The following is a 25,490-nucleotide window of genomic DNA, read 5'->3' on the forward strand; positions in this document are numbered from 1 at the left end:
TGAGATTCGAGGCCCGACCAAATTTTTAAAAAAAAACGAATAGAGGAAAAAAAAAAAAATTTGGTCAAAATTTGGAGCGGCCGAAATTTGTTTTGTTTTACAAAACCTGAATTTTGAAATCGCGCCATGGCTGTTCAAGGCGACGGGATGCCGGTGGGAGAGATAGACGGGGTAGAATCGACCCAGGACTTAGGAAAAAAAATGGTGGAGGAGAGTAAAGAAGGTGTGGTTGAGGGTGTATCAGGTGCACAAAATGGCGTCCTCACGCATGTGGGTGTAGCGGCACCAAATTTTGCCGCGCCCTTTGTACCAACGGTGGAAGACATGCAATTAATTATGGCTGAAATGGAAGCCCATTTGAAGCGGAACAGTGAGCGATTGTTAAACAAATTGGGAAACCAAATGGAAGAAATAACGAACGGAATGAGGGCCGATAGGGAGGAAAGGGAGCAGAGGGACAGAGACCGCAAGTTGGGCGAAAGGGTCCCAGGGGTGCACGAGGAGGTAACGCGAGTCGAAAAGCGCTGGTTGAGCGAAGCGGAGGAAAGCACGGGTACAATGACGGGGGTAGAAATCGCGACCCGGGGCTTGGAAAAGCCGGCGACCGATGAGGTAGAGGGAATTTTATTAAAGCCAACGGTCGTCGAGGTGAGTACAGAAAAAGCGGAAGTGGGCATTGAAATTGAAGAGATGACGGAGGTAGCCCGGGAATTGCAGGGAGAAATGGATAATGTACAAAGTCTGTGTTCAAATCATGATGAGATGCTCACTAACCAAATAAAAAGTTTGCAGGTGGCAAAGGAGGTGCGGAGACAAGGTACGGAGGTGAGTGGCAATGTATATGATGTGAGGAAAGCTTCAGTCGGCTTGGGGATTGGTTTGGATCCGGGTGTTCGTGAAAGGCCGTTGGTGAAGTGTGTGACAGGTCAGGTGTGCGAAAAAAGAGGTGTGCGAGAATGTCCGACCATGGGGTGTGTGAGGAAAAAGTGCACGCCGAGGAGTGAGTGTGCCGTCAGGAGTGAGCCGGTCGAAGCGCGTGTGCGAGGGGGTACATGGAAGCGCGGTGTGGTGAGTGTTACGGAGGAAGTAACGAGAGAGTGTACACCTGTGGTGAGTGTTACAGAGGGTGTAACGGGAGAGTGTGCGCGAGAAAGGTGTTTGACGGACAGGTGCATGAGGAAAGAGTGTGCTGTCAAGAGTAAGGGTGAGTGCGCTGTCAAGAATGGAGGTGAGAGTAGTGAGAGTGACAAGGAGAGTGAGTTGGTTGTGACAGGTGAGCGAGGATGTACACCTGGGATGGAAGGATGCACACCTGGAATGGTAGAGCGTGTGTGGGAAGGCACATTTGAGTTGGTAGTGAGGCACGTGGTTGGGTGTGCGAATGAGGGCACACCTGTGATTGTCACAGAGGAGGTGACCGAGGAGGGGGCGCGAAGAGGTGTGTTGGTGAGGTGTGATACCAACGAATGTGTGCCAAGGTGTTCGGTGGCCAGGTGTGTGACCAAGGCTGTGAGTGGAAGGGGTGTACCTGGGTGTGTAAGGAAAGGTACGAGGAGGATGGAAACGGCTGGATGTGTGAGCAAGGAACGGGCTGCGGGGTGTAAGCATCCAGGTGAAGCATCGACGATAACCGGGTTAAAGGTTGGAACGACTTATAGCCGACTCGGGCCCTCGGTGCGTGCCGGGCTTCGCGTGCCGCGAGAACCAGCGGGGATCCGAACCACGGCGGTTTCGAAAGAACTGCCGTGCGCGATCCACGCTGGGCCTCGCGTGGAACGGCCGCGTCCGGGCTCCACTAGACGGAGCGGGCCGCCCGATAGGAAGGGTCGTCATGGCGACCACTTTCTATTGAGACGTGCCGGCAGGTCGAGATCGGGACATTGGATGGCTCCACGCCGAGGTGGTGCGTGGGATCTCGGCCCGGGTAAGCCCCCATCCCTGCCACGAATGCGGGACGTATCCAGCCGCTGGCACAAAAGAACCCGCGTTCATGGCTCGGCTGTACGAAGCCGAGCTTTCCAAGGAAATTGGCGCACCGAGAGGATGTAATAAGTAGACGGGTGATGGTGATAGTGATAGTGATTTAAAACGAAATTTAGAAAAGTGAATAGATTTGGCAGTAAATGGAAAATTTTTGAATTGTTGGATTTGGACGAGCGAAATTGGTAGTGAGAGACCCCCGATGTGGTGGGATGGCAAATCCACCATCCCTCACAGGTGGGGGCAAAGGAGCAATAGCTTATGGGGTGTATGGCAGTGAAAACTAGCCCGGGTGGGTTAGGATATGGTGTGTAGGGATCTAGCGAAGATGACAGTAGGTAACGTTAAGGTTAGTTAGTGACTGATACCTGTAGTGGGGACGCAGGTAGATTAGTATGGATGATAATGACGTGGGAGCGCAATAGTTTAAAGCGACGACTGGGAAGCGCAAGTTTCAGAGGGGAGTAGTTAGATGAGATGATGCTGTGTGAGGATGGAACAGGTGTGATTGCACAGGTGTGCAACTGGACAGGTGTGTGGAGCAGTGTGTGAGTAATGAGTGTTGTGGATCAGCGCGAATGCGCTTGGGGAGAGAAGGGTGCAGGTGGCACCAGGTGTGAGAGCACAGGTGTGCAAGTACAGGTGTGTGGAGAGAGTTGGAGTAAGTGGTACGGAGGTGCATGGTGCGAAGGGGTGGATGGGGGAAGAGTGGACCCCTTTCACGAGTACCCGGGGCGGGTAGTGTAAGTGTTAGGTAGAGGGTACAGGTAAATTGTGGTTGGATATTGGCATTTGTGGTGCGGTTGCAGAATGGTGTTGTGAATGGGTGCATTAGTAGTGTGGAAATGGCTGGGCGTGTAGCCTGTTAGTGTGTGTAGTTGGTTGGGCACTCCACCACTGTGAGGATGTCGGCCAGGTGAGGCCGCAGGTGGGCTCTGGGAGCCGGTAGAGTTGTGGATGGGGCCCGAGGATCCGGAGGACGGACCCGGGTAGCCCAGTGCCAGAGAGGGCACCGAGTGGGGAGAGTGCCAGAGGGCCTTCCCCAGGTAGTTAGGTTAGGGCAAGGAGCAGGTAAGCTCGGAGGCAACTGCAGTGGTGGAGGTGTGCAGGTGGGTAGACCCGCTGGGAGAGGTACACGCCACAGCCCAGAAATTGTGCGAGGGCACCGGGAGATGAATCGGGGGAGTGAGACCCCAAATTGAAGAGCACCACAGTTTGGCCAATGGGAATTGGTTTTTAGAACCCATAGTGTAAGAGGGCCAATGGTTTGGCCGGAGAAAGACCCCGGGTAGTGTAAAGTGTGTTAAAGTCATTTAGAGGATAGTTAGGATGAAGGATCTCCTCGCACCATCTGCATCCACTCACCTGAGGTGACAGGTACTCCGCACCATGCCATGTTTAATTATTTTTGATGCAAATGTTTTGGATTGTGAGACGCATCATGACGTGGGTGTGACATTGTGCTTTGATGTTCCATCTCTGCCTCCTTATGAGGACTGATGATGAATTTGGTGATGGCAAATTTTGGATAGAGGGATTGTGGTGACGAATTTGGTATAGAGGAAATATGGGGAGACGTGACAGTAGTGACGAATTTGGTAATGTGTAGGTTTTGTACATATGGGGTAAGGGCAAGGGTGGGCTAGGTAACAGGGGGGTGACGTACGGTAGGGACGAGCTTTCTCACTTCGCCCTCCGTACGCATTTCGCCTTGCATTGCCTTTTTGACGTGTACCCTTGTGACCTTACCCCTCGCTCAATTGTCTTTCCCCTTTTGTCTCCCACATGACCTGTGCGCCGTTGGGCGCCGAGGGGAGCGTGCGTGGGTCGGCCATTGTGCGCCCGAAATTCCCAGAACCAGCTGTCTGCATCGATGCACCACATTATGGACCACATGCCTGTGGCCGAGCACCACTTATGGACCCCATGGGTTGGGGCATGGCCCCTCTGCTGGAACCGGCCATGAGGGCCTGAAATCTTGCTGGCGGACCTTGGCCACAGGGCACCGATGCCCCACAGGTGAACCACACTAGTCGGCCCTGTGGGCTATAAATAAAAGAAAATAAAGAAGGGCACATTGGGCACACTTTATTGCAAATAGGCCGCCAGTAAGCAAAGCAAAAGAGAATGACAACATCTGGAAGACAAATAATAATAACCAGCAGAGGGAGCCGAAGAGCAAGAGATCACCTGCAGGGTTAGGGGTTGTTGATTTTATTTTTATTGAACATTCATTGAACAATGGTGACTGCACCGATTGGTGCTTGGGTGTGTATTGGTGCGTTTTTGGGTGCGTTCATGGTGCGTCGATGCAGAGCAGACTGTCTCCCCCCCAGAAAGAACAATTACAGGTCCTGGGTTAGTTTTGTAAATAAAAATAGCGTCAGTGTAAATAATGCTCCCCACCGTCAGTGTTTAGTTTGAAGACCATTCCGCAATTCGGTTAACTGTGGGCGTAAGTCTGTTAGGCAGGGTGCAATGGAGCAGCGGGACACATTTATTTATGTTTTAAAACTGTCGCACTCAGGGTCAGGTTAAAAGTAGAGGGAACTACACCTACGTGTCACACTAAATAAAAGTTGTAGGCCCGGGACGTGCCTAAGAGGAGGAGGGTGCAGTGTTGTGGATATGAGGACTGTATATTTTTTTTTGATTGTGTGCTGTATTGTTGTGATTATTGTTTATTCTGTGCCTCCTGCCTCCGGAGCTGTGTAAAGACCAAAAGGGCGTCCCATAGTCCACAAGCATACACGTCAGCCAAGTAATAGAATATACCTGTTGATAGTTATCTCTTATTCTGTGTTTTAGCGTAAGGCTGTGTCTTCCATTAATAGAAATACTCCATTGCACCAGTGAAAGAGATAGATTCCCTTCCATTCCCCCCTTTCCGTCAATTGCAATTTGAAGCGCCTTCCGCATTTTGGTCGGTTTTTTCCCTTCATCCGCCATTGACCACGAGGCAGGGTTGGGGGAAGGAAGGCGTTTCCCCACCTCGTCAGAGAGGGGAGGAGTGAACCAGCCCCGCTCGACCAACCATGAGCCAGGGGTTTGGCTACAGAGGGCGGAGGAAGAGCGGTCGGGGAGGTTCGCAAAGGTTGAGGGGCGGGGGCCTATATAACCCAAGGCAGGGCGTGTCCAAAAAGGGAGATGCGTTTTTACAGAGGAGAGCAGAAGACAGAAAGGCCTGGAGTTGGACTTTGAGTTGGTCTGAGTTGGTTGGGAGTCGGTCGTCAAGTGCAGAGTGGTGAAGAGTCAGTCAGTAGAGGTGGTGGTCAAGTGGTTGCGTTGGTTGCGGTGAGGAGTCGGTGGTAAAGAGTGAGGGACCAAGAAAGAGAGAGAAAGAGTCCTGAAGCAAGAGAGGAAGTTGTTGAACTGGGTGGGACTAAGGAAGGAGAGAGAACCCGTCACACCAATCCACCAAGCTCCGCGTTGGCTCCACCAAGCGTTCAGCTCCACCAAGCTCCGCGTTGGCTCCACCAAGCGTTCAGCTCCACCAAGCTCCGCATTGGCTCCACCAAGCTCCGCGTTGGCTCCACCAAGCGTTCAGCTCCACCAAGCTCCGCGTTGGCTCCACCAAGCTCCGCGTTGGCTCCACCAAGCGTTCAGCTCCACCAAGCTCCGCGTTGGCTCCACCAAGCGTTCACCTCCAGCCATCCACCTCCTGCAATTCCCCGCGTGAGTCAGTGTCTTTTGTTTGTTCTGTCCTGGGTTAATTAAGTCTGTATAAGCTAGTATTTTCCCTGTGTCACCTGCGTCTTATGTGCTTGTAAATAAACGTGACTGCTTTCTTTTTGCTTGTGTGTAAATAGTCAATAAATTCAGTCGTATTTCCAAACCTTTCTTTGCCTTCGTTTTCCTCTTTGCATTGCGTCGTTTTCGTCTTTTCCCTCATTGAGCAGCTGGGGTGCGATACGGCCAAAGTCTGGGTGAATCGGGTGAGTTTTGTTAGGTCGCGGTCTTACACCACCGCTCGGTCTATAACATCTAACCGCGATCTATAACAATATTTTCAATTCAGTGCGCCCGACTCGCTCACGTACTTGATTTGTGGCATAGACATGGCCATTGGGCCTTCACGGTGTAATTTGTGCGAGGCTTTTGTCCGAGTGAGCTTGAGTTGAGAGGGCGAATGTACGGGTTGGGAATGTACGGGTCTCCCTTCCCCCGCCCGGCAACGCCGGTACTGGAGGGCGTCACAGGATCGGTGAGTCTCCAAAATCCACTTCGTGCTGTTGCGAAGATGCAGGACGATGTCGCGATTGTTGTGCTGCTCTCCGACCATGAGAACTGCAACGTCATTGTTGACTGGCCCTCCCCTTCCCTCCCCCTTCCCCCTCCCCCCTCCATCCTCCCTTCCCCCTACCCCTCCCCTTCTCCCCCCTCCCCCTCCCTTTTTCCCCCCTCCCCCTCCCTTTCCCCCCTCCCCCTCCCTTTCCCCCCTCCCCCTCCCCCCTTCCCCTCCCCCTTCCCCCTCCCCCTCCCCCCTCCCGCCCTCCCCCTGCCCCTCCCCCCTCCCACCCTCCCCCTCCCCCTCCCCCTTCCCTCACCCCTTTTGTCATAACTCGGCCACAATTTTTTGAGATGTACTATATATATAGTGTTTGGCCCCATCTCTCATTTGTGAAGAAACACCTTTAAAATTAAAAAAAATCTCATATCCAGATCCATATTCAGATCTTCACCAAAATGGGATCAATTTGTTCTTGCCACCTAACCAACCTGTCCACCAAGTTTCATCCAAATCCGTCCATAACTTTTTGAGATATCGTGCTATATATCGTTTTTGTCCCTATCACTCAATGGTGAAGAATCACTAAAAAAAAATCACTTATAGTATCCGGATCCGGATTTTCACCACAATCTAATCATTTTGTCCTTGTCATACACCCAACCTGTGCATCAAATTGAACCCGAGATATCTGGCACACAAACAAACAAGAAGAAAGATGTCGTGCAAAGCAAGATACTTATGGAATAACTACAAAAAATTTGACTTTTAAAATAACTGGCGGTTGAATTCAGTGACCTGATATACAAATCCTCTTGAAATTTCAAGTGATTCAGATGAAAATTGATGATTTCAGAAATTTGACAAGGTTGTTGACCTTTTGGCCTTTGTTGATCTCAAAAATAGTTAGTGGTTGAATTCAGTTAGCCGAAATGAAAATCCTATTCAAATTTCAAGTCAATCGGATGAAAATTCAGGGTTTTAGAAATTTGAGGAAAAGTGGTTGACCTTTGATCTATGTTGACCTTGTGGCCCAGGTTGATCTCAAAAATAGTTGGTGGTTGAATTCAGTCTGCCGATATAAAAATCCTATTCAAATTTTAAGTTAATCGGATGAAAATTCAGGGTTTTAGAAATTTGAGGAAAAGTGGTTGACCTTTGGTCTATATTGACCTTGTGGCCCAGGTTGATCTCAAAAATAGTTGGTGGTTGAATTCAGTCCACCGATATAAAAATCCTATTCAAATTTCAAGTCAATCGGCTGAAAATTGAGGATTTTAGAAATTAAGAAAAGGTTGTTGACCTTTTGGCTTATCTTGACCCTTTGGCCTATGTTGATCTGCAAAATAGTTGGTGGTTGAATTCAGTTATCTGATATGTAAATCCTATTCAAATTTCAACTCAATCGGATGAAAATTGAGGATTTTAGAAATTTGACAAGGTTGTTGACCTTTAGCCTTTGTTGACATTTTGACCTCAAAATCAATATTCTTCTTGCTTATGACCAATTCTACCATTTAGTGAAGTTTCATGAAGATCGGTCTAAAACTGTGACCTGTATGTGATTGACAGACAAACAGACAGACAGAATCACAGACCAGGCCAACCAAGTAACAAACAGACAAACAAACAGGGGTGAAAACATAACCTCCGTCCACTTTCGGTAGCGGAGGTTACTAGAGAGTTCATAGAACACGATACCCCTGGGAGTGTTTGTGAAAGTATATACTTCAATTTAACCCCTTTGAGTACGGATGACATCCAGTGCCGCAACCCGCGAAAAAGTTTTGTGTACGGATGACGTTACAACACGTCATCGACTATACCTATAAATAGATCGTCAGTACGTGGTTGCATTCCCGTAATGCCAAATTAATCCCGTACCGGGGGTATTTTTAACCCCCCAAAAAATCCCGTACTCAAAGGGTTAATATCAATAATTATTTCAAGGATAGGGTCAACAAATCCTGATTGATTCTCCTGATTCGTGCTCAAAAAAGATTCGTTCCATTCAATTTCAATTAAGTTGTTCCTCGATCATCAACGGACAATCATAAATTGACAAGATGGACGGGCGGACGATCGGACACGAACCAATTTCTTATTCCAGCTTTTCGCTTCACGAGCGCGGGGTAAAGATATGCAATGAACTTTGACCCAAGAGGAGGCCATTTGGCCCATCATACCTGTGCCATATCACATTTATTCACATTAATTCAGTTAATTAATTAATTGATTATTTATTTACTATTAATAATTAATATTAGTATTAATAATTAATATATTAATAATTAATATATTATTATTATTATTAATTCATTAGTTAATTAATTAATTGATTCAATTAGTTAATTAATTAATTAATTAATTAATCATTAATCATATAATCACATTCTCATTCAACCACATTTATTCAGTCTACCAGCTTATTGGGTAGAGGGGCGGTGTGAATAGACAACACGTGGGTGGTGTGTTGCTCACAAATTGTGCAGCAATGGCTGTATTGGGACAACATTCCTCTTGTCCGTACTCACCACAGTTAAGAGTTCTTACCATATATAATTCTGTAAAAGCAGTTCAACCCAGCAAAAATATTTTCGACATTATGTTGTATTGATGAAGGTATTCATGAAGGGTATTCTGCAGAAGATGTACGTAGATGATCTGGCTATTGAAGCGGAGAGGGAGTATGGCATTCAGTAGATACTGGATGAGTGGAAGGAGGTATTCTGGAAACATGGATTGAAGATGGTTATGGATAAGACGGAGATATAATGTGGGATGGATAGCAGCGAAGGGAAATGAATATCAAGTTAGAAGGGAAGGAGGGCAGTATAAAACAATAGGTTTGGGTATCTGGGGGGAACAATGTCAGTGACCTGGAATGGTGTTGCGGAGGAGGATACAGGTGGGTGCGAATGCATGGAGGGTGGAGGGATTGGTGGCAGACAGAAAAAATATCCAGGAAATCGAAGGGGAAAGTTCTGGTGTATTGTGTAATTTACGGTCTGGGGAGTGTGGCACTGAATGAGAGACAACTAAAGACTTCATAGAACATGTTACCCCACGCAGTGTTCAAGTATATACTTCAATTTAAATAAAATAAAGATTGTAAAAGTCGTAAAAATAAATTAATTCCACGTTTTACTACCTTTTTACGGCCGTTGACAAAGCGTTTTTACACCACCCTATCTAACCTGTTACATTATTTCTTCATACCTGTTGTTTGTGGCCTTTATGACGTCCTTAAAAACAGTAAGTTTCCTGTTTGGAATGATTTTAAATTTTTGTTTGACTGCCACACAGGCAGACAGAGTCAAAGAAATGACGTCACTACTACTCTCTGCGCATGTGCAATCGGGATGAATTCAGAGACCAGGTACTGTTAAACGACAGGTTTGTTTTCCCGATTCATGTTCAAAACATTAAATTTAAACAAGTTGTTCTTGATCATGGACTGACATCTGTCGACAGACGGACGGACAGACATGAACCAAATGCTTAACCCCGCTTTTCGCTCCACATGCATGGGGTAACAACAGAGACTGCAGGTCTGCAAGAACAACCGGGTCAGGAGGATTGTTGGAGTTAACAGGGTGGATAGGAAGATGGATGAACTGAGGAAGGAGATTGGTGATGGTGTGTAAACGAGGTTGATGGGGAGTTTGGTAAAAATCTGGCTCAAGTGGGTTGGACACGTGGTGTGGATGGAGAAAGCAAGAATGGCAAAGAAAGCGGCTCGGTTGAGGGAGCGAGGTAGGAGGAAAAGAGGTAGGCCATGGTTGAGATGGGAGGATTGTGTGAGGAGGAATATCAATAAGGTCGGGGTGGTTGGAAAGTGGAGAGAGTTGGCTGAAAACAGAAAGAAGTGGAGGAGTATCCTGTTCAAGGCAGGGTCACCCACGATAAGGGGAAGAGTGGAAGAAGAAGATGGATGAGCTCCAATAAGAGTGAAACATGTCTACCTGCATTTTATTTTATCTGCTTCTGGTATTTTGAACCATTTCCCAAAATTGCATACTTTCTCAGTATTTTTGTAGCTGGGAAATAAGATTCAAGTTAAAAAGGTACAGTTGACATACTGTTTGTTTGCAGTGGATGTTTATGTGTCTTACAGACTGCAGCTGAAGTTAAAAATACCTTTTTAACGAAAAAAGAGTATTCCCCCAGCTGCAAAAAATCCTTGTAAACTGTGTAATGAATGTCAAAGGAGGATGGATGTGTGGCAGGCGCCCCCTATTGATCAAAACCCTTGCAGCAAATGTTTGTGTGAGGCGAGGGTTCATAATCGCCATTTCTGACTCCAAGGAGCCTTCAGCAGGACGTTAGTTCTGTTCTAGGTTCCTGGGGCTGGCTGCCAATGGGGATGGGAGAGAGGTTGTGGGATTTGGGAGGGTTCTCTCTGCCTTATGGGTTGCGTTTCTGGTGCTGCAGTGGCAGCTGGTGGGTACCGTTGGAGTCGGTGTTCCCACAGCCTTGCAGCCAGAAAGCGAGACGCCCGAACCTGGGTGAAGTTCCCTGGGAGGCTGCCTCATCATGTGACGCACAATCTCGGGTCCCCTTTTCTGCTAGTTTGCGACTGGAGCTGCACTGAGCACGGGACACCTGGAACTGTGAGGTTCTTCCAAGGCCACTAGTTTGCACTGTTGGACCTTCCCACCAGTTTGCCTTTATATATATATATATATATATATATATATATCAGTCACTATGCGACCTTCATATCATCAGTGGAGAACCGGATTATATATATATATATGGTATATTTCAATTAAATACATGAACCGGATTATAACTAATTAATTGACATATGTGGGAAAATTACATGCCCAGACCAGGAATAAAACCCAGGTTCTCTTGTGAACCGTACCCAAGCTCTGCTATCTGGGCGACCCTGACCAAGCATGCAATTTTCCCACACATATAAATTATTGCCACTCTCTTTCCGTCATTGCTTCCAGGGCACTCGCTGCCAACCATAGGAGCACCAAAGGCCTGAGCACGAGAGGGTTTCCTCCAAAGGGAGGGGGGAAAAATCCATGTCCGCTATTACAAACACCACTCGGGTCGAAGAAACACAATTAAAGAAATGCACAGGATTGCAAGCGAGTGCCCCGGAAGCAGACGGAAGCATTTTTCTATTTTTTTTTTTGTGGGTCCCTACAGCCACTAAGGAAAATTTACATTCGATACTTTAATATTATAACATCTCACACACACACACACACACACACACACACACACACACACACACACACACACACACACACACACACACACACACACACACACACACACACACACACACACACACACACACACACACACACTAATCGGGAATAATTTCATATTACCTTTTATATAGCAACAAAGGCTCAGGCACCTTTGAGCAATTTACTATAAATGGATGATGAGGTGTGTGTGTGTGTGTGTGTGTGTGTGTGTGTGTGTGTGTGTGTGTGTGTGTGTGTGTGTGTGTGTGTGTGTGTGTGATTGTGTGATTGTGTGTGAGTGCATGTGTGTGTGTGAGGCATAGGTGAAATGTAGCTTTTAACTCTTTAGACTGCTGAGATCCCTTCGACCTTTGAAGACCCTTTAATACCTCAAACATCCTTAAGACCCCTAAAGACCCAGATGACCCAAAAGTCCTCGAGGACCCGAAACACCCCGAAGACCCAAAAGCCCCTAAAGACCCAAAAGTCCCTGGGGAGCCAAAATACCCAGATGACTCAAAAGTCCCCAAGGACCCAAAAGATCAAAAAAAAAAACAAAGATCCAAAAGACCCAGAAGATCCAAAATACACAGAAGACCCTGATGAAGGTCCCTGATGACCCAAAAGTCCCTAACGACCCAAAAGACTTTGAAGACACAAAATACCAAAATGTCCCCGACGACCCAAAATACATAGAGGACCCAAAAGACTCTAGACCAAGCACCCAAAGTACCCAAAAGATTCTGGCAAAGAGGAATGCTACAAGGCAGTGAAGACCAATGAAAATTTGGTCCAAAGGACCAATGGGCCTCCAAGTAAAAAAAAAAAAAATCATTTCAAGTTTGTGTTGTTTTTTGCCTAAAACACTCCCCGACACTCACTGATGAACCTCTGAAAGTTTGACGAAGATCCGTTCAGCAATCTGAGAAAAATGGCGACACACAGACAGACAAACAGCTTTCTTATAGTATAGATACAATATATATATATATATATATATATTGTATACATAGTCGAGGCTTGTGGAAAAGCTAGTATTAGTACATTGAACAGATCAGAATGCAACTGGCTAAAAGGTACAGTTGAGAAAGGGGGGGGGGGGGGGTAGGGAGGGGGGAACACCAACAGCAGAGTTGAAGGCCAAGACAGCAGTGTTCTTGAAACTTCCATTTTTCCAAGTCAATGTCCTTCTCGATTTGTGTCACCATTGCTTGACGTTGAAATCAAATTTGGAAAAGAATGAAAATTGAATGAGATATAAATGGAAATTTTAAAAGACGTTATTTTCTGGCATATGCATGTGTGATGTCATTGGTGCCTGCGTCGTCAGAGGGTTGAGAAATGAGAGTATATCACCATGTCAGTGTGAAAAGGGATACGTTCTGTATCGTTTGGACAAATAAAAGGTTTTTTTTAAATTCAATGTTGATCCAAATGGTGATCCTTGGAGGACAACCTGCCACTAATGCCAAAATAACTAGGATTTCCAAATGAAAATCACAGGCAAAATGAAACAAGAGTCGGCAAGAAAATTCGTCTTGTTTTCATAGTACGGTACTGCGCTTAGGACGACCTTTTGATTCGTTTTGGGATGTCAGTGACAGGCCCAAGGTCCTTTTCCTGTGTCGGAGTTTCCTTCTATTTCTCCTCTGTATACTTGCAAGACATTCATAGAGCAGAAAAGATTCTCTGTGACCCTAATTCCATCTTGTAACTCAATCGAAGTACTTCCGGATGCCATTAAAGGACCGGCCTTGCATTATTGCCCCGAAATTCGCTCCAAATAAGAACAAGTTGCTTGGAATATTCCTCATTCCAGCGATACCAACACTTTAGACTTTGCTGCTGTGCAAGTTGAAAGCGATGCCTTGTTGACTTTGAGTGTGCTATGCGTGAACACGACGGAGCATTTCCCAACTTGATGAAATGACTCTTAAACCCTTACATGGTGACGTTAAATGCTGCCTCTGAATGACACGGTTTTGTAGGGGGATTAAAACCCTCCAGACAAAACATACTTCTCGATCCCTCGGGGTTTTACTGGCAATGGAACAGAAGTTTTCACCCCCTGAAGTTCTAAGTCTTGTTCAAGCTTGCGGGCCCGGCCCGGCCGGCCAGTCTCCGCAAACAGCTCTCCCTTGCATGCTGATACATACCATATGCGGCTCCATTTGCTTTACTCCTGATCCCTTTCCCTCTTCGCTCCAACCACAGTGGGATCGTAAGCATCGCCATTCAGACATCACGGCAGGTTCAGGGGAAGCCGTTGGCACGCTGCAACTTCAGGATGACTTTTCGCAAAGCTCTCAGCGTCCAGCTACACTCCTATCATTTATCCGACATGTGTGCGGTGACATCACGAGATGCTGTATAAGGTTCTTCAAGAGATTGTGTGTAAGGTTTTGGCAAAATTTCCCAATCTGTGGTCTTCTCTCGGGGCCTAGAGTCATTGAAGCAATGAAACCATCCAGCTGTTGATGCAAAGGTCAAACGTTCAAATCCCAGCATTCCTTTGGGAAAACTCACAATCTGTCGGATGCATTTTAAAGCAATATACTTGAAGTAAGCTTCTTTACTATCCCTTAAGGAGCCGAACGGGCTACAAGGATTCCTGCCATTCCCTCTCCAGTGTCTTAGCAGAAAAACAAGGATTCTCCCAGAGAGGAAACCCTTCACATTCCCCTGTTCCTTTACTATTCACCTAAATTCCCTTACTCCTTTCCTCCCATTATTGTCGCAATCTGACTTACCCTTGGTTCGAGCCTGGGTCTTGCAAATCTCACCCACCCTCTCTCAACACCAATAATCTCGAAGTTTCCTTGCCTTTTCGGCCTGTGGTACTACGCTCTTCCGGCCTGCTCCCTATGGCCACCACAAGGCACGTCAAAGGCTAGTTAAAGAAACAAATGACCCCACCACATTTCCTTTCTGCAGTTAGCTTACTTGGACAACGTCTCAGGCAGAGCTTGCGCTGGGGATATAGTCCGGTTTGTAGTTGGGTGAGTGGTGACTCGAATTATATCCAGATGGTCACAGCTTCCAGACAAAGGCCCATGCCAAGTGCTCCCTGCTCTGAAACTACATTGATTTCTCTTTCCTTAGTCGTACCTTTGTTCTTCACATCCTGTTCTTCCATCATAACATATTATATTTCACTGATTCACATATTATTCTCTTGTTCTTCATCTTTTGCAAGTGTTGTCTTCCACTTGAATAAAAAAGATTATATATATACACATAGATATACATATTTTATTTTGATGTTCTGCCTTTTTACAGAGCGTTGGTGCTGCTGAAGCAGTTTCTTGCCAATGGTTGTACTGAGTGGTTTGCCATTGCCTTCCCAGCATTGTTTATCCATGCTCTATCCTTTTAAATACTGAGCACCAAACAAGGAAGCTGCATATACCATATATATAGTATTTGGTCCTGACTCAGCTGTGGTTTGAACCCCCGATATCCCAGATTCAGAGCAGAGCTTCTAACTATTATGCTACCAAGTCTGGTGTATGTGTATATGTATATATAATTATATATATTGTCGTGTGATTCCCCAGGTGAACATCACAGGGATCACGAATAGCCAAAGCAAGCTTTAACTCCAAGGCGACAATCAAATGCGGACTATATATATATTGTTACGGTTTTCCGCCGCCCTTCTTCCCCTTACCAAGGGGGGGGGGGGGGGATTAAGCCCCTTGTTCTTTCTGGGCTTGGCGGAACCAAGAGACTTGAAAGCCTCTTCCGGGCAAACGCAAGGTAGGGTTTCGGGACCAAGTCTCGCTCGTACCTAAATCCCTGCGCCGCCACGGAAGCGGGGAAGCAAGCCTCGCACGAGCCACGTGTGATTTGGGTACACCGAGCGGATTGAGTACCACGTGGTCCGTGCAGTTTTCTAGTAGTGGAACCCGATCCGAGCGATTCTACTCGTACCACGCTTAGTCAATGAGGAAAACACGAGAACGATCGAATGGAAGGAAGAACACAGGTTTAATTATTATTCGCACACGTATGTACAATGACCGGTAGACGCAGATACACAGAGCAGCACTTAAACAGTCTTATTCTTAACTCCCAGACTCAGGCCCATCACACTCACACAGGGAATTGCAGGCAGGTTGATGTTCAGGCCAAACACGCCGACGTGGTCGTCCAGGAACGGCCCCGTCCGGCTCTCCACGGTCCCAGCACGTCCGGCGAAGAAGGCAAGCAGGCGGTGGAAGGATCCTCGTAGCGGGTCTCCCGAACAAAAGGCAGCCGATGAGGTAGGAAGGAAAAGTACGCGTCTCTCAGCGCGGCTGGCGGTTACACAGCGCGTTATCACTCGCGTAACTAAATGCACTATAACGGCTCGGCTTCAAGCTCAACCGAGCGTCACTTTCATATGAGCGCGTATCCTGGTTCATGCGTGTCTTCCTCCACTCAATGCCAACTCAGTCCTTGTACCTCAATTGCTCCTGGGTGCCAACTCCTCACGTGCTCTCTTCTTGAACTCAACTCCTTGACGCTCTTACTGCTCGTGGCTTTGCGCAACGGCTTATATATACACGCCCCGAACCTTCTCGAACCTTCTCGAACCTTCCAACCACACCCTGTGACGTAGTGCTGCCGCCACACCCTCTGAGCCCTGATTGGCGGTTCGCGCTTACCGTCACCTCCTCTGCCGCCCTCATTCGGTCCCGCCCCGACCCTCCTAGGCCTGCCTCGTGTTAATTCGCGCCAAAAGAATCAGAGGCAGCACAAAGAGGCATGAGGCTAGGGAGGCGGGATAAGGCAATGGAAGTAGGAGTAGGACCTATTCTCCTTACTCTACTCAACGCAGAACTAACATAGGAAAAGGACTAAGCTCACAAATACTAAGAGATAACTACACTATCGCGAGGCTACATGTTGTTGTGTGACTAACTATGAGGGGGAAATTGAACCTTTATTGTACAAACTGTTACCAAAACTCAAAACCACAACAATATATATATACAGTGAACCCTCGTTTATCGCGGGGGTTACGTTCCAGAACCCCCCGCGATAAACGAAAATCCGCGAAGTAGCGACCATTTTTTTTTTTTTTTTTAATATATATTTTAAAGCATTATGAACTCCCCACACTCTTATTAACCTTTCCCATACTCTTATAAACACTTCCTATACTCTTAAACACTTTTTACACTCTTAAACATACGTAATTTTAACAACATATAAAATTCTAATGGGTACTCACCATTGAAGATACTGTAGCTACCCATGGGTTCCCCAAGCAAGACCAGCATCAGAATCTCCTTGCTCCAGCCGGTGACGTCACCGGCGGGGATTCCCGGCGCGAGAGTGGCTGGTCACGTGACCGCTAAAGCGTGCCGCGCTTTGCGGGTATAATCAGCTACACCTGTTGATCACGTGACCACCGATTCACCGAAGCACGCCACGCTTGAGAGGCGTGGCTTTCGGTTTCTGGTTGTGCTTTATAATGCAGCCCGATAAATGGGCTTTTCAGTGTTCCCGAGTTGGTTTTGAGAATAAATATCTTCTCGGACGAGTTTGTGTCTTGCCCGTCATTTCGTCCGTATCAAGCAAGAGCCCCGGCTCTTCAACACTACAACTTGCGTGATGAAGATGATGATGAATTAGCTGTGCAGTACTGATGACGATGAAGGTGATGACGATGATGAATGTACTGGCGTTTTCCATACGCACGACTCTTTGTCTACCCTTCTACTGTACACTATGTACAGTATTTTATTTCTTGTAATATGTTTTAAATACTGTATTTTTCTTATTTCTTTACGTTTTTTAATTTTTTAGGCTAGAAAATGCTTATTTTACCACAACAATATTTAAAATAATAGTATATAAAAATACATTTATACCGCAAAATCCCGCGATATAGCGAAAAATCCGCGATATAATTTTACATATACTAGCGAGAAAAAACCGCGATGTACCGAATCCGCGAAAAGTGAACCGCGATATAGCGAGGGATGACTGTATATTGTTTCATTGTTTCACCTCCTCAACCTTGGCCTCGTGCTCGCCTCTCTGCTCCTGCCTGACATGGCTCTGCGGTACTCCGCCGCAAGGCTCCTTCTGCTCAATACCCGCTCCACCCCATCATGCATCTCTGCCATCAAATCAAATGGACTCCTCCGACGACCCAGGTACATTCACCGTGGCTCCGGTCGTAAGTTTGTATATGTACAATCAGTTCACTCCATCCCCGTCCTCTGGTCGGCTCAGCGCACTCCCACTCATCGTCCCAGCGCACCTAGTCACGGCAACGCACAAAATCGCACCTCCTGCCTGCGAACCCTGGCTAAATCACCTGAATTCATCCCCGCTGTTCAAAACAACATCAAGCTCACCCTGTTCAACACCCGGTCCCTCAACAACAAATGCCTCATCCTCAACGACTACATCCTGGATAACAAACTGGACTTTCTCTGTCTCACCGAAACCTGGCAACAACCACTGGACTACTACACGCTCAACCTCACCACACCCAATGGATATTCCTACGTCAATAAACTACGCTCGGAGGGCCGAGGTGGTGGAATTGCCGTTATCCACCGTCAAGACATCAGGACCAGCCTCATCCCCATCGCCTCATCCTCATCCTTTGAACACCTGGCTTTTAAACTCTCTGGTCACACGCAGTCAGTCATGGCTGTCGTCTACCGCCCTCCCAAACCACACCCATCATTCCTGTCTGACTTCTCCTACTTTCTGACCCAGCTATGTTCCCTCTCCCCCTCAATCCTCCTCCTTGGTGATTTCAATATCCACATGGACTCCACTGACTCCACAATAACCACTGACTTCACTGATTTACTCACCTGCTTTAACCTCACTCAACATGTCGACTTTCCTACCCATATCCGTGGTCACATTTTGGACCTTGTCTGCTCCACTGGATTAATTTTGCACCATCTCTCTGGCTCCGACCTCACCCTCTCTGACCACTTAGCCATCACTATGACCATCAACATCTCCACCCCAACACCAAGACATTATCGCACTATCAACTTCCGTAAGCTAAACGCTCTTTCACCTATCTCATTCTCATCCACCCTCTCTGAAAAAATGTCCACTTCTCCCTTCATTGACCTCCACACCCCTTCTGACCTCACTGACTACTACAACCACACTCTCTCCTCCTGCCTTGACCAGCTTGCGCCTGTAAAAACCAAAACAGTTTCTTTCACCCATTCTGCTCCCTGGTTTACCCCTGAACTCCGCCTGATGAAAACTCGTGCTCGCCAACTTGAAAGACTCCGCAATAAAACAGGTCTCATAGTTCACTCCCAAGCCTACAAGGACCACCTACAACACTACAAAGATGCCCTCTCCCGCGCCCGCTCCGCCTACTACTCTCAAATTATCCACTCTGGCTCCGGAAACCCAAAAGCACTCTTCTCGACAATAAACAAACTCCTCCGCCCCCTGGACACCACCACCCAGTCATTCACAGTAGACAACTGCATCTCCTTCCTTTCTTTCTTCCAACGCAAAATTGACAACATCTACAACAGCTTGACCACCGCCGCACCCGCTCCCCCTCCAACCACCTGCCCCCGCTTATCCTGCCTTCCCCTGTCTCAATTCTCCCCGGTCTCCCCTACTGACCTCTCTGAACTCCTCATAGGAATGAAAACTGCCACCTGCACTCTTGACCCCATCCCCTCCAGCTTTGTCAAGGCCTTCCTCCCTGCTCTCTCTCCACTTATCATTGCAACAATAAACTCCTCCCTGTCTACAGGCATCGTCCCACCATCCCTCAAAAATTGCTGCTGTTACCCCCATTCTAAAAAAACCTGGTCTAAACCCTGACACCCTAAATAACTTCAGACCCATCTCCAACCTACCCTTTCTGTCAAAAGTTTTGGAACGCGCTGTAGCCGCTCAACTCAAACATCACCTCTCTGCCAATAACCTGTATGAAACATTCCAATCCGGATTCCGCTCCAACCACAGTACTGAAACTGCTCTCCTCAAAATCACCAACGACCTTCTCCTCTCCTCTGACGCTGGCAACCTCAACATTCTCGTCCTCCTCCCTCGACCTCAGCGCTGCCTTTGACACCATCGATCACACCATCCTCCTCACCCGACTTGAATCCACCTTTAATGTTACCGGCACTGCCCTCTCTTGGATTAAGTCATACCTCTCTGACAGACGCCAGTTCATCTCCATCAATAACTGCAAATCCCCCACTGCTCCCCTCCCCCAAGGTGTCCCCCAAGGTTCAGTTCTTGGCCCCCTCCTCTTCATCCTTTACCTGTCCCCCCTCGGTCACTTAATCCGCCGTCATGGTCTCCAATTCCACTGCTTCGCCGATGACATCCAGCTTTTCATCTCCACCAAGTCCGTCTCCACCGACACCCACTCTATCCTGACAAACTGCATCTCTGAAATAAAATCCTGGCTTCAAATCAACTTCCTCAAACTTAACTGTGATAAATCTGAAATAATCATCATTGGCCCGAAAACGCTCATAAAATCCACCCATAACTTTGCCCTCAACATCGACGGTATCCCAGTATCCACCTCCCCTCTCATCCGGAGTATTGGCGTCATCTTTGACCAAACTCTCTCCTTCGACAAATACACTAAACAGATCACAAAGACAGCCTTTTTTCACCTGAAAAACATCGCCCGTCTCCGCTCATCCCTCTCCTCCACGGCTGCAGAAACCCTCATCCACGCCTTCATCACCTCCCGTCTGGACTACTGCAACAGCCTCCTCTATGGTTCACCCTCAACAATCACCAATAAACTCCAATACATTCAGAACTCCGCTGCCCATCTACTCACCCATTCCCGAACCCGTGACCACATCACCCCCGTCCTTTACAAGCTTCACTGGCTCCCCATCTCCCAGAGAATCCAGTACAAAATCCTCCTCTTGACCTACAAAGCCCTCCATAACCTGGCCCCATCCTACCTGGCTGACCCCCTCTCCAGACACACTCCCACCCGCAACCTCCGCTCTGCTGGTACCAACCTCCTGACCCCCCCCATCTGGACCAAATTCAGATCCTGGGGGGACAGGGCCTTCTCCATCGCTGCTCCCACCCTCTGGAACTCACTACCTCACACCATCAGAGACTCCTCCTCACTCACCACATTCAAAACATCACTCAAGACCCACCTGTTCAGCACTGCATTCAACATTCAACCCACAGCATTTAACCCCTGACTATCACTTCTCCTTCTCCCTCCTTTTGCTTTAAATATTTCCCTATTGATTCTTGTCTTTTTGCAATTGTTGTTTTCATGTTTTGTTATGCATTATGTTTTGCACTCTGTCAAAGCGCCTTTGGGCTTCATGAAAAGCGCTATACAAAATAAATGAATTATTATTATTATATATATATATATATATATATATATATATATATATATATATATATATATATATATATTTATATACATATATATATATATATATATATATATATATACAGTATATATATATATATATATATATATATATATATATATATATATATATATATATATATATATATATATATTGTTACGGTCCGCGGTTAAGGATGTTGGTTTGCCGAGCGGAGGCACCGCGACCTAACAGTTTCCCCGATTCACCCGATTCACCCAGACGTTGGCCGTATCGCGCCACAGCTATTCAATATGGAAAAGACAAAGACGACGGATGTGAAGAGGAGGAAAAAGAAGACGAAAAAAAAGGTTGAAAATACGATTACTATTTATTACTATTTACAGGCTCAAAGTAACCAAGGAGAAGGAAAGATAATAAAATAATATACAGAAGCTTTTTAGAGACACAGTGAAAATCGCTAGCTTATCTAAACAGACTTAATTAATACCCAGGACAGAACAAACGAAGACGACTCACACGGGGAATGATGATAGGAATGGCAGGTGGATGTTTGGCGGGATAGGGAGGTCCAACTGGTCCTGCAGCACGATCGGCTCGTTGGGTGTTGTTGCTGCTGTGGACGCTGCTGCTGCTGCTGCTGTGGACGCTGCTGCTGCTGCTGCTGTGGACGCTGCTGCTGGCGCTGCTGTGGACGCTGCTGCTGGCGAGTAAGGCGACGAATAGCAGGCCTTGTGCTTCCCTGGATGATCTCCTTTCTCTCTCTTGGACCTCACAACCCAGCTCTCTCTTTTGCACCCCACCACGCAGCTCAGCCTTGGACCTCACAACTCAGCTCTTGTCATAGCTCATCTCTCATCTCACCTCACCATGCAGCTCAGCCTTGGACCTCACAACTCAGCTCTTGTCATAGCTCATCTCTTGGGGAACGTCCCGCGGCGGGTTATATAGGCCCCGCCCCTCAACCTTCGCGAACCTCCTTGATGTTTCTCTCCACACCCTCTCCAAGTCCAACCCCTTGTTCATGGTTGGTTGAGTGGGGCTGACTCACTCCTCCCCTCTATGACGAGGTGGGGACCCGCCTTTCTTCCCCAACCCTGCCTCGTGGTCAATGGCGGCAATTGTTGGTTGGCAATGCGAATGGCAATTGTTGAAAGGGGCAATGGAGGTTTTTGGGAATGGGCATGAAGGGAATCTATCTTTTTCACTTGGTGCAATGGAGTGTCATGTTAATGGAAGACAAGGCCTTACCCTAAAACACATAATAAAGATATAAACTACTGAACAAGGGTTTTATCGTGTCCTTCAATGTGTGCTTTATGGAATTAACTACCGGGACGCCCTTTTAACCTTTACACAACACTGGAGGCAGGAGGGGCCAGACTCAAGCAATAATAATAATACACACAATCAAAAAAATACAGTCCTCATATCCGCAACACTGCACCCTCCTCCTCTTAGGCACACCCCGGGCCTACAACTTTAATTTAGTGTGACACGTAGGTGTAGTTCCCTCTACTTTTAACCTGACCCTGAGTGTGACAGTTTTAAAACATAAATAAATATGTCCCGCTGCTCCATTGCACCCTGCCTAACAGACTCACGCCCACAGCTAACCGAATTACGGAATGGTCTTCAAACTACACACTGACGGTGGGGAGCATTATTTACAATGACGCTACTTTATTTACAAAACGCAACCCAGGACCTGTGATTGTTCTTTCTGGTGGGGGGGGGGGGGGGGGCACAGTCTGCTCTGCATCGACGCACCATGAAAGCACCCAAAAACGCACCAACACCCCCTCAAGCACCAATCGGTGCACAATCATCACTGTTCATGAATAAAAATAAAAACAACAACCCCTAACCCTGCAGGTGGTCTCTTGCTCTTCGGCTCCCTCTGCTGGCTTTTACTATTTTCCAGTTGTTGTCATCTTCTTTGCTGGCGGCCTATTTGGATTAATAAAATGCACCCAACGTGTCCATGTTTATTTTATTTAGGGCCCACAGGGGGCCGACCGTGTGGTTCACCTGTGGGGGCATCGGTGCCCTGTGGCCAAGGTCCGCCAGCAAAATTTCGGGCCTTCATGGCCGGTTCCAGCAGAGGGGCCATGCCCCAACCCATGGGGTCCATCAGTGGTGCTCGGCCACAGACGTGTGGTCCATAATGTGGTGCATCGATGCAGACAGCTGGTTCTGGGAGTTCCGGGCGCACAATGGCGGACTCACGCACGCTCCCCTCGGCGCCCAGTGGCGCACAGGTCATGTGGGAGACAAAAGGGGGACAAGACAGATGAGCGAGGGGTAAGGTCACAAGGGTACACATCAATAAGGCAATGCAAGGTGAAGTGCGTACGGAGAGCGAAGTGAGAAAGCTCGTCCCTACCGTACGTCACCCCCCTGTCACCTACACTACCCTTGCCCTTACCCCATATGTACAAAATCTACACCTTTACAAATTCGTCACTACTGTCACGTCTTCCCCATATTTCCCCTACACCAAATTCGTCACCACAATCCCTCTATCCAAAATTTGCCATCACCCAATTCATCATCAATCCTCATAAGGAGGAAGAGATGGAACATCAAGCACAATGTCACACCCACGTCATGATGCGTCTCACAATCCAAAACATTTGCACATAAAAATAATAAAAACAACCTGGCATGGTGTGGAGTACCTGTCACCTCAGGTGAGTGGATGTAGATGGTGCAAGGAGATCTCCATCCTAACTATCCTCTAAATGACTTTAACACACTTTACACTACCCGGGGTCTCTCCCTGCCAATCCATTGGCCGACTTACACAATGGGTTTTAAAAACCAATTCCCATTGACCAAACTGTGGTGCTTCTCAATTTGGGGTCTCACTCCCCCGATTCATCTCCCGGTGCCCTTGCACAATTTCTGGGCTGGGGCGTGTAGCTCTCCCAGCAGGTCTACCCACCTGCACACCTCCACCACTGTAGTTGCCACCCGAGCTTACCTAGCTCCTCACCCTAACCTAACTAACTGGGGAAGGCCCCTCCTGGCTCTGTCACCCCTTGTTGCCCTCTGGCACTGGGCTACCCAGGTCCATCCTCCGGATCCTCGGGCCCCATCCACAACAACTCTAACGGCTCCTAGAGCCCACCTGCGGCCTCACCTGCCCGACATCCTCACAGTGGTGGAGTGCCCAAACCAACTACACACACTAACAGGCTACACGCCCAGCCATTTCCACAACACTAATGCACCCATCCAAACACCATTCTTTCACCCGCACCACAGATGCCAATATCCAACCACAATTTACCTATACCCTCTACCTAACACTTACACTACCCTCCCCGGGTATTCGTGATGGGGGTCCATCCTTCCCCATTCACACCTTCGCACCATCCACTCCACTCAATAGTTTCCACCATACTCACTCCACGACCATCCATTCCAATACTCCATGTATTCCACACAACCATTCTCCATTCACCTGTAGTTGCACACCTGTGCAATCATACCTGGTGCCACCTGCACCCTCCTCCTCTTCCTGGACCATTTGGTCAACACAACACACCTCACCATCACTCCCTCATACCCTGCTCCATCCACCTGTTCAGTTGCACACCTGTGCAATCACACCTGTTCCTCACACATTTTTCACAATACACTTCTATTCACCTCCAACACTCACACGGCATCATCTAATCTACCTGTTGCCCTGCTAACTTAGTGCTCCCCATCTTCCCTTTAAACTAAGCACATACCACGTCATTATCATCCACTCTAACCTACCTGCGTCCCCACTACAGGTATCAGTCATTACCTAACCTTAACGTTACCTAATGTCATCTTCTAGATCCCTACACACGATATCCTAACCCACCCGGGCTAGTTTTCACTGCCATAAACCCCATAACCTAGTGCTCCTTTGCCCCCTGCTGTGAGGGATGACAGAGTTGCCATCCCACCACATCGGGGATCTCTCACTATAAATTTTGCTCGTCCAAATTCCAACCAATCGAAAATTTTCCAATTACTGCCAATTCTACCCACTATTCTAAATTTCGTAAAATCACTATCACTATTACCATCACAGTCCACTCACTAGTGCCTCTCGGTGCGCCAATTCACTTCCACAGCCCGGCTTCGTAAAGCCAAGCAATGAATGCGGGTTGTTTGGTGCCGGCGGCTGGATGCGTCCGGCACTCGGTGCAGGGAAGGACGCTTACCCGGGCCGAGATCCCACGCACCACCTCGGCACGGAGCCATCCCATGGCCCGATCTCGACCTGCCGGAACGCCTCAACAAAAAGGGGTCGCCATGACGACCCTTCCTATCGGGCTGCCCGCTCCACCTAGTGGAGCACGGACGCGGCCGTTCCAAACGCGGCCCAGCGTGGATCACGTACGGCGGTCCTTTCGAACCCGCCGTGGTTCGGATCCTCGCTGGTCCTCGCGGCACGCGAAGCTGCCCGACACGCACCGAGGGCCTGATTCGGCTAAATGTCGTTCTAACTGCTAACCCGGTTACCGTCGATGCCTCACCTGCATGCTTACACGCATACGCTACCCCTTTCACCCTCACTGAGCTCGATGCTCCAACGCCGCCCGTACACCCCGCATACTTCGTTATTGCACTCGTTCTTTCGCTCACACATCCAGCTGTTCCCATGCTCCTCGTCATTGCACCTTCTCTTACACACCCAGGTACACTCATTCCGCTCACAGACTTGGTCACACA

General features: G+C 47.8%; 1 protein-coding gene across 1 annotated transcript in view; it reads right to left on the reverse strand.

Moving 5' to 3' along the window:
* Positions 1–10,615: 10,615 nt before the first annotated feature.
* The window catches only part of LOC144893362 (uncharacterized), a 77,165-nt gene continuing 62,290 nt past the window's right edge, over positions 10,616–25,490 (reverse strand). The window contains exon 3 of the mRNA XM_078783941.1: positions 10,616–10,798. Within this exon, the coding sequence (XP_078640067.1) occupies positions 10,616–10,798 (183 nt within the window). The remainder of the gene's footprint in view (positions 10,799–25,490) is intronic.

This window comes from Myxine glutinosa, chromosome 8 (genome assembly GCF_964187855.1).
Source record: "Myxine glutinosa chromosome 8, kmMyxGlut1.1, whole genome shotgun sequence".
Lineage (NCBI taxonomy): Eukaryota > Metazoa > Chordata > Myxini > Myxiniformes > Myxinidae > Myxine > Myxine glutinosa.